Source organism: Fringilla coelebs (genome assembly GCF_963513975.1).
Source record: "Fringilla coelebs genome assembly, chromosome: 5".
Taxonomy (NCBI): domain Eukaryota; kingdom Metazoa; phylum Chordata; class Aves; order Passeriformes; family Fringillidae; genus Fringilla; species Fringilla coelebs.
This window is the reverse complement of record NC_140033.1, coordinates 1,323,201-1,335,450: the sequence shown is the minus strand read 5'-3', so window position 1 is coordinate 1,335,450 and position 12,250 is coordinate 1,323,201. Positions and strand designations below refer to the sequence as shown.

The window sequence follows — 12,250 nt, the reverse complement described above, 5'->3', positions numbered from 1 at the left end:
ATTCCTTAAACCCCTTCCCTCACCTCAGTCCTTTCCCCTCAGAGCCTTCCCTCAATGCCCCCAAAATCCTTCCCTGATCCCCTCAGCCCCTCATTTTGGCTCTTTCTTCAAAGCCTTTCCCCATTATTTTTCATCTGTTCTGGCCCAGTGTTTTTCCTCAGTTTCTCATTTTGGATCTTCCCTCAGACCTTCCTCTTGTTCCTTGTTTTCCTCACCCCTCACATCATTCCTTAAACACCTTCCTTCACCTCTGTCCTTGCCCCTCAGAGCCATCCCTCAACCTCCCCCAAACCCCTTCCCTGATCCCCTCAGTCCCTTCCCTCAGGGCCTCTCTCCCCTATTTCTTTATCCATTCCGTCCCCTTCCCTCACCTCTTCTCCCCCCTTCTGTGTCACTCCCCCTCATCCCCTCAGTTTTCTTCCCTCACCTCAGTGCCTTCCTCAGATCTTTGTTTTGGATCTTTCCTCTTTCCCTCACATCATTCCTTAAACCCCTCCCTTCACCTCAGTCCTCGCCCCTCAGTGTTTTTCCTCAGCCCCTCATTTTGGCTCTTCCCTCAGGGCCTTTCCCCATCATTTCTTATCTGTTCTGGCCCTCAGTTTCTCATGTTGGATCTTCTTTCACCTCAGTCCTTCCCTCTCAGAGCCTTCCCTCAATTTCCCTAAAATCCCCCCCCCTCAGTCCCCTTCCTGATCACCTCAGCCCCTTCCCCCCATATTTCATTATCCCTTCTGTCCCTTTTCCCTCACATCATTCCTTAAACCCTTCCTCCACCTCAGTCCTTCCCCCTCAGAGCCTTCCCTCAATTTCCCTAAAATCCCTCCCCTCAGTCCCCTTCCTGATCCCCTCAGCCCCTTCCCTCAGGGCCTTCCCCCCATATTTCATTATCCCTCCTGTCCCTTTTCCCTCACAGCATTCCTTAAACCCTTCTTTCACCTCAGTCTTTCCCCCTCAGTGTCTTCCCTCAATCTCCTCAAAACCCCTTCCCCGATCCCCTCAGGACCTTCTCTCCATATTTCTTTATCCCTTCTGTCCCCTTTCCTCATCTCCTCACCCCATTATTGTGTCCCTCACCTCAGTGCTTCCCTCAGCCCCATCCCTGTCACCGATGTCTCCTTGTCCCCCATGGATTGGGATACCCCCGAAGTACCTCACAGGGTGGCTCCAGGCCACACACACGGATGTCTAAGCAGAAAAACAAGATAAACCATTCATTTTTCTGCACCACCTGGAATCTGCCCAGATCAGCCCAGCAAGGAGAGAGTTTGTCCTTGAGTAGTTGTGGAAAGAGCTGAGGTCAGGTGTGGAGGGGCTGAGGGGATCGGGAAGGGGACTGAGGTAAAATACTGAGGGAGAAGGACTGAGGGGAGGGAGGGGGCTCTGGCCATGAGGCGAAGTGTGAAGGATTAAGGAAAGAAATTTTGGGACTGAGGAAAGGCCCAAAACAAGGAACACAATGGGAAAATACTGAGGGGGAAAGACTGAGTCGAGACAAAGAGCTCTGACCATGATGTGAGGGGACAAGGGAAGAAGTTTGGGGACTAAGGGCAGATCCAAAACATGGCTCTGGGGAAGGCACTGGGCTGAGAGCTCAAAGCAGAAGAATGAGGGAAGGGACAGTGGAAGAGCTGAACAAACATTGAATTGGTCAGGAAGGGAACTGGGGGAAACTGAGGGAAGACCCAAAAAAGGGAAAACACTGATGGGGAAGGACTGAGGAGGAGAAAAGGGTCTCTCCCCATGCTGTGAGGGGACGAGGGAAGGGGCAGCGGGAAGAGCTGAAGTCAGGCATGGAGGGGCTGAGGTGATCGAGGAGGAGCAGAGGGCAAGACTGGGACAAGATCCCCACCACGGCAAACACCGATGGCCGAGCCAGGAGCTGACAACGAGGGAGCAGCAATGAGGGACGGAAGAAGACAGGCCAGCTACGGGCAGCCAAGGGCCGGTGACCGCGGGAAGAGGAAAACCCGCGGGCGGCCCCTCGCTGTCTTTCCGGTTCAGTTTTCACTTTCTGTTTTTTTCCCCGCCGCTCCCGCCCCACGTCCCCTCCTTCCTTCCCTCCCTCTCTCCCTCCCTCTCTCTCTCCCTCCTCCCCCGCCCGCTCCATCCTTCCACTTCCTGGGGCCGGCGGATGGCGGCGGCCGCCCCGCGCTGCCTCATGCCGCCGGCCCGGTAGCGGCGCCGTGCCGGGGGCCGGGCGGGGCGGCCATGAGGGCGGCCTGAGGGACGGCCCCGAGCGAGCCCCGGCCATGGGCGAGAGGCGGCGCCGGGAGAGCGGCGAGCCGGGCACGGGTAAGCGGGGCCAGGGGCTGAGGGCGGGCGGCTCCATCGCGCCCTTCCCTGCGAGTTGGGCGGTGGTTACCGGTTCCATGCCGCTCTTCCTTGAGGGAGGGAAAGGCGACCGGCTCCATCCCGCTCTTCCCTGGGAGAAGGGAAAGCGAGCGGCTTCACCTCTTCCCTAGGAGGGGGGGAGTTACTGGCTCCATGCCGCTCTTCCCTTGGAGAGGGGAAGGCGACCGGCTCCATCGTGCGCTTCCTTAAGGAGAGAAGGGTTCCCGGCTCCATCGTGCCCTTCCTTAAGGAGAAGAGGGTTCCCGGCTCCATCCCGTCCTTCCTTAAGGAAAAGAAGGGTTCCCGGCTCCATCCCGCCCTTCCTTAAGGAGAGGAGGATTTCCGGCTCCATCCCGCCCTGCACTGGGAGAAGTGTGCCTGTGTGTGGGGAGGATTGCTGGCTCCATCCCGCCCTTCTCTGGGAAGCAAAGGGTTACCTCTCCATCGCACTTTTCCCCGGGGAAGAGACGATTTACCGGCTCCATCCCGCTCTTCGGCGGGGAGCAGAGCCTTTCCCGGCTCCATCCCGCCCTTCCCTGGGGGAGCAGAGCAGCGCCCACACCGCCTTTGCCCCCCTCCCGTGCCCGTTGCTGCCGGGGGAGGTCGGGGAGGCCCCGACCCCGAGCTCCTGGAAGCCTCGGACACGTAGGAACCAGATGGTTTTGAAATTCTCTGGCTCACCAGCGACACGTTGGCTTTTCCAAGTGGTTGATCCCAAGGCCTGAGCAGCTGGGAAAGTCACGGTGCTTTTTTGGACGCACGTGCTGGGTGATGTGGGTGCCCTTCGGGAGTGGGATTTGGGAATAAAAACAGCGTGAATGGGTGCTGATCCTCTCCTGGAGGGGCTGCAGGCCTCTCGGTCCCCCTTTGGAGCAGCTGCAGGGCTGAAATTTGGTCTTATAAGGGGAGAAAAATACGTTTGTGCTCGGGTCTTGCACAATTCTAATCCCAGATTGTCCTCAAATTATCCCACAGAGGTTTGGGTTGCAGCAGAGCTTGCCCGGCTCTAGGTCTGCACTCCTAAAGGGAGGATAATCTGGGCTAGATGAAACAAGCAGGAGGTTGGATGGCACAAAAAGGATTGTAAATCATACTCCTAGCTCCATGGGAACCAAGGTTTTTTCCTAAAAAACGTGCGTTCTGTGATGATCCAGAATGATCCAGAATGGTGCAGGAGGTGCTCTGCTTTTTTTGGGCTACTCAAGTCAGAACATAAAATCAATGGATTTACCCCAAGTCTTTGATAAAAATGGATATTTCTTAGTGCAGCTCCAAACTCATCTTGATTTTTAGAAAACATTTTATTTTTTATAAAAGGTGGGGTTTTGCTTTGGTTGAGTCTGGAAATTACTGCTCTGCTCTAGAAGGAATTTTTATATAAGTTCTGTTGTTACTGAATGTCTGATTTCACAGAAGTTGCTGTTTTCCAGCCAAAAAAAATCGTTATCAGAGCATTTCAGAAACTCTTATCTCTCTGGTAAGAATTGTGATTAATTGCAGTTAATTGCCTTGCACCACAGACTGTTAGGTGCCTTTGAAATCGGTTTTATGCATAATTTGCTTTATTTCTTTTTAGTGTTCCCCTTAAACCTGCAGTTTTTGGCAGCAGCAGAGCCAGCTTGAATATTCCCCCTTCCCAGATCTTCACCCTCAGTATTCCATAGAATCCCACCTTGGGATTTTCTTCCCCAAAGTCACCAATTCCTTGTTCTTAGCATCCCTTTGAGACCAGAAAGTGAAATGTTGATTTTTTGGGGGGGGGATAAATTCAGTTTTTTGCCAAATCCGGATTATTTTTTTGGTGGTGAGACCCCACTAATTCTGAGGGAATCTTTGGATTTGAGTGCTTGCCTTTGGTTGTTTTTATTGGGAATTTTCAGGGTGTGATTTCCCCAGCCAGAGGATCCATAGGGAATGTGGTTGGAGGATTTGTTTTGATTTTTTCCCTTTTCCCAAAGGGAATTTCTCTGCCTCAGGGAGATTGTTCCTGACACGGCTGTTTTCTCAGCTCCCTGGAAAATCACTGAACTGGCTGATTTTGCAAACAAAATGTTGGTTTTTTGTTGTCCAAGTGCCAGAATTCCTGTGCTGGTGACTTGGGAAAAGTCAGGTGTCACCTGAGTGAAGCCACACCCCTGGGTGAGGTGACAAAATTGGAGTTTTGGGATAAAAACTCCTGATCTTTATCAATTAATGTGTAACATGTGTAAAAACCACATTTTGGATTTCCTGAGCAGCTGAAAGGAGCAGGCGGGAGGCTGCAAAATCCAAGAAATGGCTGGTGGAAGGATGGGGGCTGGAGGATTCCTACCCTGAGGAGTTTTTTCATCTCAGTGGGGTGGATGTGGCTTTGCCCAGCCACCAGTGGGGACCTGTCCTTTTCCAGGGGGAAAATTCCAACTTCTCATCCAGCCTGAACCTCCCAAGGAGGTTTTTCTTTCCCCTCTTAATTTTTCCATCTGCTGGTGCAGCAGGAGAGGCTCCATCATTTCTCCACCAGGCTGGATTTTTCCAGCTTTTACCTCCTGGATGAAACATTTCCTTTGGAATTCTTTTGTTGGAGCCAGACAGAAGAACAGAAGGAACAAAATTCTGGGTGGGAATTTGGAAACACACAGATTTGCTGATAACACAAAGAGGGTTTTTTTTGTTGTTTGTATGTTTGTTTGTTTTTTAAAACATAATCCTTTCCCATGAGGAAACTGCTAAAATTCCCAGCCCATCCAATGGGATTTGGGTTTTGTTGTGAGATCAAATCCCAGTTTGAGTGCAGCTCTCTGAAGGTTGCAGAGTGCCCTGAAAAGATGCCAGGAATTCCCTGCAGCACCTAAAACCCATCCAAATAAATCCTGTCAGGCCCTAAAAGACATCTGCAGCCTCCACATCCTCATTCCTTTTCCATGGAGAAATTTTCCCTGAAAGCCAATCCAAACCTGCCCTAGCACAGCTGGAGTCCAAAAACAGGATCAGAAATGGGATCAGGGAATGCTGAGCTGCTCCAGAGCATGGAATTCCCAGCTGGAATCAGCCCTGAGTGATTGGGAAAAAGTATGGGAAAAAAAATTGCAAAAAAACCAATTGGAAATCCAGTCCAGCCCCTGGGTTTGCTTAGGAACAAGCACCTTAGCTCACTGAGTTAAAAACAGCCAAAGAAATGATCCCACCCCAAACCAGCATCTAATTGCCGAGTTTGGGGCCAAGGACAATTAATTTAGGAACGTGGAGCTGCATCCTGCAAACTCATGGAAGCCCCATTTCCTGAGGAAAAGGTGGAATCTCTGCATTTGTGGGTTGTTTTTTATTCCTTACCTGCAGCATCCTGGGGCAAGACCTCCAGGAAACACAGGGACACCTCAGGCCAGTTTGTTCCAGAGGTTTTGCTCTGATCCCAAGCCATCCCCTTCCCAACATCTGCCTGGAAAATTGGGGTGAGGTCACATCTGTTATCCCATGGCAGCACCAGCCCATCCAGGGTTAAATAATTCCCTGTGTCCAGGGGTGGGCAAAAGCTGGGAAAGTGGAATTCCAGAGTTGGAAAAACCCTCAGAGATCCAGCCCAGCCATTCCCAAGCCTGCCAAGGCCACCAATGATGTCCCCAAGTGTCACTTCCAGCTTTTAAATCCCTCTAGTGCCCTGGGCAACCCCTTCCCATGCTTTTTAGGAGGGAAATTTTCCCTAATATCCAGTTTGTCCTGAAATTTCTGTTGTTCCCAGCCCCCTCAGGAAGTTGTTCCCACTCCCAGGAGTGGGATCAGTTGGAGAAGGAAATCTCTGGATCAGCCAGGGAGAGACTCTGGTTTTCCTGGGAAATCCCCCACAAGGAAACAAGGAAATTGGTATGGGAGGAGTTAAACTCCAGAAGAATTTGGGGAAAGATGATCCCAAGGAACCTCTGGAAGAACACAAACTGGTTTTTGGGAGAATTTATGTCATGATAAAAAGCTCCTGGATTTATCCCAAATTTTGGTGTAGATCCACAGTGGAATGTGGTGGTGCCAGAGCTGATCCTGCTGGTGATTCCCAATCTTCCAGCTCATTCCAGCCCTGGGATCAAGCCAGGAAAATTTCTGGATCGTGGAATTTTGAGGATTTGAAGCATCCAAGTGTCTGCAGTGAACGCTGCTCAAATTTTAAGGTTAAAAAAATGTAAAAAAAGAGGAAATTCTGCACTTCCAAAGCCTGGAGTTTTCCTCCTGGGTTGGGAAAACTCCCTTGGAAGTTACTGAGTGCTGAGGCCATCCAGAGATGCCAGGAAAAGAGAGGAGCCAGAGGCAAATCCTGGATTTTGGAAGTCCACGGGCTCAGCTGAGCTGGAGGAGGCTTGGATTGGATTTTAGGGACCATTTTTCCATGGAAAAGGCTGTCAGGCATTGGAGCTGCCCAGGGCAGGGGTCAGTCCCCATCCTGCAGGGGTTTAAAGCCCTGTGCATGTGGCACCTGGGACATGGGTGGCCCTGGCAATGCTGGGAATGGTTGGATTCCATCCTAGAGATCTTTCCCAAGCCCAAGGATTCCCTGGCTCCAGCAATCCCATCCCAGCAGGGCAGGAGCTGGATAAACCATCCCCAGTGGGGCTGGTGTGGGAGGCTGAGCCAGGCTCAGGGGTGCCCAGAGCTGATTCCAGCTGGGAATTCCATGCTCTGGAGCAGCTCAGCATTCCCTGATCCCATTTCTGATCCTGTTTTTGGGCTCAAGCTGTGCCAGGAGAGGCTTGGATTGGATTTTGGGGACCGTTTCTCCATGGAAAGGGTGGTCAGGCATTGGAGCTGCCCAGGGCAGGGGTCAGTCCCCATCCCTGCAGGGGTTTAGAGCCCTGTGCATGTGGCACCTGGGACATGGGTGGCCCTGGCAATGCTGGGAATGGTTGGATTCCATCCTAGAGATCTTTCCCAAGCCCAAGGATTCCCTGGCTCTGCTCGTGCTGCCCAGGAGAAGGAGCAGCAGGCCAGCAGAATTCCAAGGAATTCCATCCTTCCTTGGAGGATGGATTGTGCACAGTAGGGAGGGGAAGCTCAGCATTCCTTGGATTGGAGCTGATTTGGGGAGCTGCAGGAGTGCCTGCCTGAGTTCTGTGCTGAAGGGTGGGAATTCACCAGGGCCAGCTGGGAATTCCCAAGGGTTTCAGGGCAGGGATCCTCCATCCCCTCTGGATCTTCCAGTGCTGTGCCATCCCTGCTGTCTGATCCCATTCCCGGAGTTTGCCCCATGGATCCAGTGCCATTCCCAAGTTTCTCCTTCCCTCAATACCATTCCCAAGTTTCTTGTTTCCTCAGTTTTTCCCAAGGGATCCAGTGCCATTCCCAGAGTTTGCTCCATGGATCCAGTGCCATTCCCAAGTTTCCCTTTGCCAAGTTTCCCCCCTGTGGATCCAGTGCCATTCCCAAGTTTCTCATTCCCAAGTTTCTCATTCCCAAATTTCTCATTCCCAAGTTTCTCTCCATGGATCCCGTGCCATTCCCAAGTTTCTCATTCCCAGGTTTCCTCCCCATGGATCCAGTGCCATTCCTGAGTTTCTCATTCCCAACTTTACCCCCGTGGATCCGCTGCCATTCCCATTTCTCACTTTCACTTTCCCTTTCCCTTCTGCCGTGGCCACTTTCACTTTCACCTTCTGCTCCTGCCCTGGGATTTGCAGGATTTGGGATTTTTCCCTGGGAATTTTTTTCCTTAGGGTTGGGACACATTTCCCCAAAATCCAGGAGGGAATTGAGGGGTGCAGCCACTTGGGCTCAGTTTCTTCTCATTAATTTATTTATTAATTTATTAATTATTTTTAAAATTATTTTCCCCCCTTTCTGGATTTTCATTTTGAAGCTACATTTAGGAAAAAATATTGGAGTGATCACCTGCAAAATTCCCAGACTTTTTGTTGTATTCCCAAGAATTTTCCATACTTTTTTTTTACCTTTATCCCTGAAAATCCCTGATATTTTACATAAAATGTTGAAGTGCTCCAGCAGAAGAAAAAAGAGGGAGCTTGTGTTGGATCCCTTGAGCTAAGCTGGGATTTAAAATCCATGAAATCTTAAATATCAAATGTAATATTTTAATTTTTTTTAGATTTTCAGTTTGTTGAATGCTTCCTTAATGATGCAGGAAACACGGGAAAATATGCAGGAAAAATGAGCAAAATGAACTTTTGTCATTTTGTGCTGCTGAACAAAACCTGGACAATCCCTTTATTTCCCATTTTTCTGCTTTTTTCCCTCATTCCAAAGAATGCAGAGGCAGCACCTAAAGCAGGAAGAGTAAAAAGTGAATCTAGAAAGGCACAAAAGACCAAAAAAGGTTTAAAGCAGAAAAATCTTCTTTAAAGACTTCCCTCCAAATTTCCATCCTCTCCTGCTGTGTTTCTCTAGGATCATTTGGGATTCCAGGATCATTTGGGGATTCCAGGATCATTTTTAGATCCCTCTACATTTTTGTCTCATCTGGATTTTTTCCCTGCCCTTGCCCTTGCCCCTTCCCTTCCCCCTATTCCTGAAATTATTCCTCTTTTTTTTTTTCCTCCTGGAATAATTGGAGAGAAATAAAAATGGACACAAGGAATGATTTGATCTTAATTTTTTTAAAATTGAAAAGACAGAAAATATTCAAACTTGCCCTTAAAAATAGGGATCAAACACTGAGTTTGGAATCTCATGATTGGAGCTAAATGATAGTCATAAATTAATTTCTATTAAATTAATGTATAATTAATTTAAATTATTCATAATTACTTATAAGATATAATTTTCCTTCTGGCAATTACTGCAGATTTTTGGGGGGATTAGCCAGGAGCTCAGATCCCTTTTTCCAAAGGCTGTTTTAACTCCCAGAAATTTGGGATTTGGACAGCAGTCAGGCACAGCCTTGCACCACCCCATCCCAAATCCAGATCTGGCAGTTCCCAGCTGGAATATTCCCCTTTTCCCCAGGATTTCCCCTGGATCCCGAGGAGCTGAGCTGGCCATTCCCAACTGGAATGCTTCCCATTTTTCCATCCTGAATTCCCACATTGATCTGGCAGCATCCAGCTGGAATATTCCCCTTTTCCCCAGGATTTCCCATGGATCTCAAGGAGCCACTCTGGCAATTCCCTGCTGGAATATTCCCTGGTTTCTATCCTGAACCCATCCCCACATTGATCTGGCAATTCCCAGCTGGAATATTCCCTGGTTTCTATCCTGAATCCATCCCCACATTGACCTGGGAATTCCCTGCTGGAATGTTCCCTGTTTTCCTCCCAGGATCTGCTCTGGATCCCAGGGAGCCAATTTGGCAATTCCCTGCTGGAATATTCCCTGTTTTCCCCCCAGGATTTCCCCTGGATCCCGAGGAGCAGGGCTGCTCCCTGCTGCAGCCATTCCCAGCTGGAATGTTCCCTGTTTTCCCCCCAGGATCTCCCCTGGATCCCGAGGAGCCGGGCTGCTCCCTGCTGCAGCCATTCCCAGCTGGAATGCTCCCTGTTTTCCCAGGATCATCCCTGGATCCCGAGGAGCAGGGCTGCTCCCTGCTGCAGCGGGCCGTGGCGGTGCTGCAGAGCTCCTCCCTGCACTCCAGCTCCCAGCAAGGCTTCCAGTACAGCAGAGCCATCCTGGTGGAAAATGAGTTTTTCCTGAGTGAGGTAAGCCTGCCATCCCAGGGAAAACGGGGTTTTCTGGGAGCTCACACCTCTGGGAATGCTGATTTATTCCCAGCTCTGTTTCCTTTCCCTCTTGAAATTCCCAACTTTTTTTTTCTCCCTTCCTTGCACTTCCATCCCCATTGGGAATAAACAATCAGCCAATCAATAAACAATGCAGCCAATGGTGCTCAAAAGTGCTGGAACCTTGGGAATCCTAAAATTCCTTTGGAATTGGGGGAACTCCCTTCCCTGGGTTGCTTTCTGTTGAGTGACCTCAAGGCAGATTTTTGGGATGTCTCCGTCTTCACCTTTCTTTTCCTTTTAACTTCTTTTTTCCAGCTGGCTGGACTTTTCAAAATCCCTTCATCCCCACTTTTCAAATCCCTTCATCCCATCCCCACTTTTCAAATCCCTTCATCCCATCCCCACTTTCAAAAACCCTTCATTCCCACTTTTGTAATCCCTTCATTCCCACTTTTAAAGTCCACACATTCCCACTTTTAAAATCCCCATTCCCACTGTCAAAATCCCTTCATTCCCACTTTTCAAATCCCTTCATCCCATTGCCACTTTTTGAATCCCTTCATTCCCGCTTTCAAAATTCCCACATTCCCACTTTTTGAATCCCTTCATTCCCATTTTCAAAATCCCTTCATCCCTACATTCCCACTTTTCAAAATCCCTTCATTCCCATTTTTCAAATCCCTTCATCCCATTCCCACTTTTCAAATCCCTTCATTCCCATTTTCAAAATCCCTTCCTTCCCACATTCCCACTTTGAAAATCCCTTCATTCCCATTCCCACTTTTCAAATCCCTTCATTCCCATTTTCTAAATCCCTTCCTTCCCGCATTCCCACTTTTCAAATCCTCTCATTCCCACTTCTGAAATCTCTTCATCCCTTCATTCCTACTTTTCCAATTCCCTTCATTCCCACGTTTCAAATCCCCACATTCCCATTTCCTGATCCCTCCATCCCATTCCCACTGCTGATTTTTCCTGTTGCTCTTGTGTTTCATTTTCCTCACACCTCAATTTTTTGGGATTTTAAGACTCAGGAATTAAACCACATCCAGGTGTTTTTCCAGATTACTTTTTTCCCTTAATCCTGAAAAAAAAAAGTGGGAAAAGGATTTTTTTTTTCTGGGATCAGCATCACCTGAGACCAAAATGTTGGGATTTCTTTTCCAGCTCCGAGCTTTTGCCCGAGCCAAGGCAGCTGCAGGATACAGCCAGGAGGAGCTGCAGGAGACCTTTGCATTCCTGCTCTTTGACAAGGAGGAGGAGGTGACCTGCACTGGGATCTCCAGGGAAATCTGGGATCCAATCCCTGATTTTATCCCATCACACCCAGGAGATATGCTGGGAAAAGCTCTGGGAGCAGCTCCTGGGGGCTTTGGAATGGCTCTGATGGGAGAAAAGGGAATTTTCCTTGGTGCCAGGGGGATTAGTTGGGATTCTTTAGAATTATTTGGGGTTCTTTGGAATTCTTATTGGAATTACTTGGAATTATTTGGGGTTCTTTGGGGTTCTTTGGCCCCTGGGGGGTTTTAGGGATGGATCTGATTGGAGAAAAAGGAATTTTCCTTGGTGCCAGGGGAATTATTCAGAATTATTTGGAATTACTTGGAATTCCTCATTTCCTGGGAATATTAACACCCTTTATCACCCAGTAACCCATTTCCTGGGAATATTCCTGGAATTTCCTGGAAATTAATCCTGGAAAAAAGGTGGGAAAAGAGGAATTTCCCTGTTCCCTGCAGGCCCAGCAGGTGTGTCAGAGCGGGCTCCGTGTCAACAGCAGCAACATCTCCACCCTGGGGGACCCTGCCAAAGGTAAAACCCACCTGGAAAGGGAATTCCTGCTCTGGGAATGGAACTCCTTCAAATTCCTTCCAAATTCCCACTCTGGGAATGGAACTCCTTCAGAATCCTTCAAATTCCCTCTCTGGGAATGGAACTCCTTCAAATTCCTTCCAAATTCCCACTCTGGGAATGGAACTCCTTCAGACTCCTTCAAATTCCCTCTCTGGGAATGGAACTCCTTCAAATTCCCACTCTGGGAATGAAATTCCTTCCAAATTCCTTCAAATTCCCTCTCTGGGAATGGAACTCCTTCAGACTCCTTCAAATTCCCACTCTGGGAATGAAACTCCTTCAAACTCCTTCCAAATTTCCACTTTGGGAATGGAACTCCTTCCAAATTCCCACTCTGGGAATGGAACTCCTTCAAAAAACTCCTTCAAATTTTCACTCTGGGAATGAAACTCCTTCAAATTCCTTCCCAATTCCTTTCAAATTCCCACTCTGGG

The 12,250-nt window shown here is 49.1% G+C and overlaps 1 protein-coding gene across 5 annotated transcripts in view; it reads left to right on the top strand.

The window, feature by feature from the left end:
* The first annotated feature begins 2,131 nt into the window (after positions 1–2,131).
* TASOR2 (transcription activation suppressor family member 2) overlaps positions 2,132–12,250 on the top strand; it is a 34,437-nt gene continuing 24,318 nt past the window's right edge. For 4 of the 5 annotated variants that reach the window (XM_084205348.1, XM_084205350.1, XM_084205347.1 and 1 more), the window contains exons 1-4: positions 2,132–2,292; positions 9,712–9,938; positions 11,130–11,225; positions 11,702–11,774. In XM_084205348.1, coding sequence (XP_084061474.1) covers positions 2,250–2,292; positions 9,712–9,938; positions 11,130–11,225; positions 11,702–11,774 — 439 coding nt within the window. In that variant the 5' untranslated portion in view covers positions 2,132–2,249. The remainder of the gene's footprint in view (positions 2,293–9,711; positions 9,939–11,129; positions 11,226–11,701; positions 11,775–12,250) is intronic. The other variant, XM_084205349.1, reaches the window with a different exon arrangement.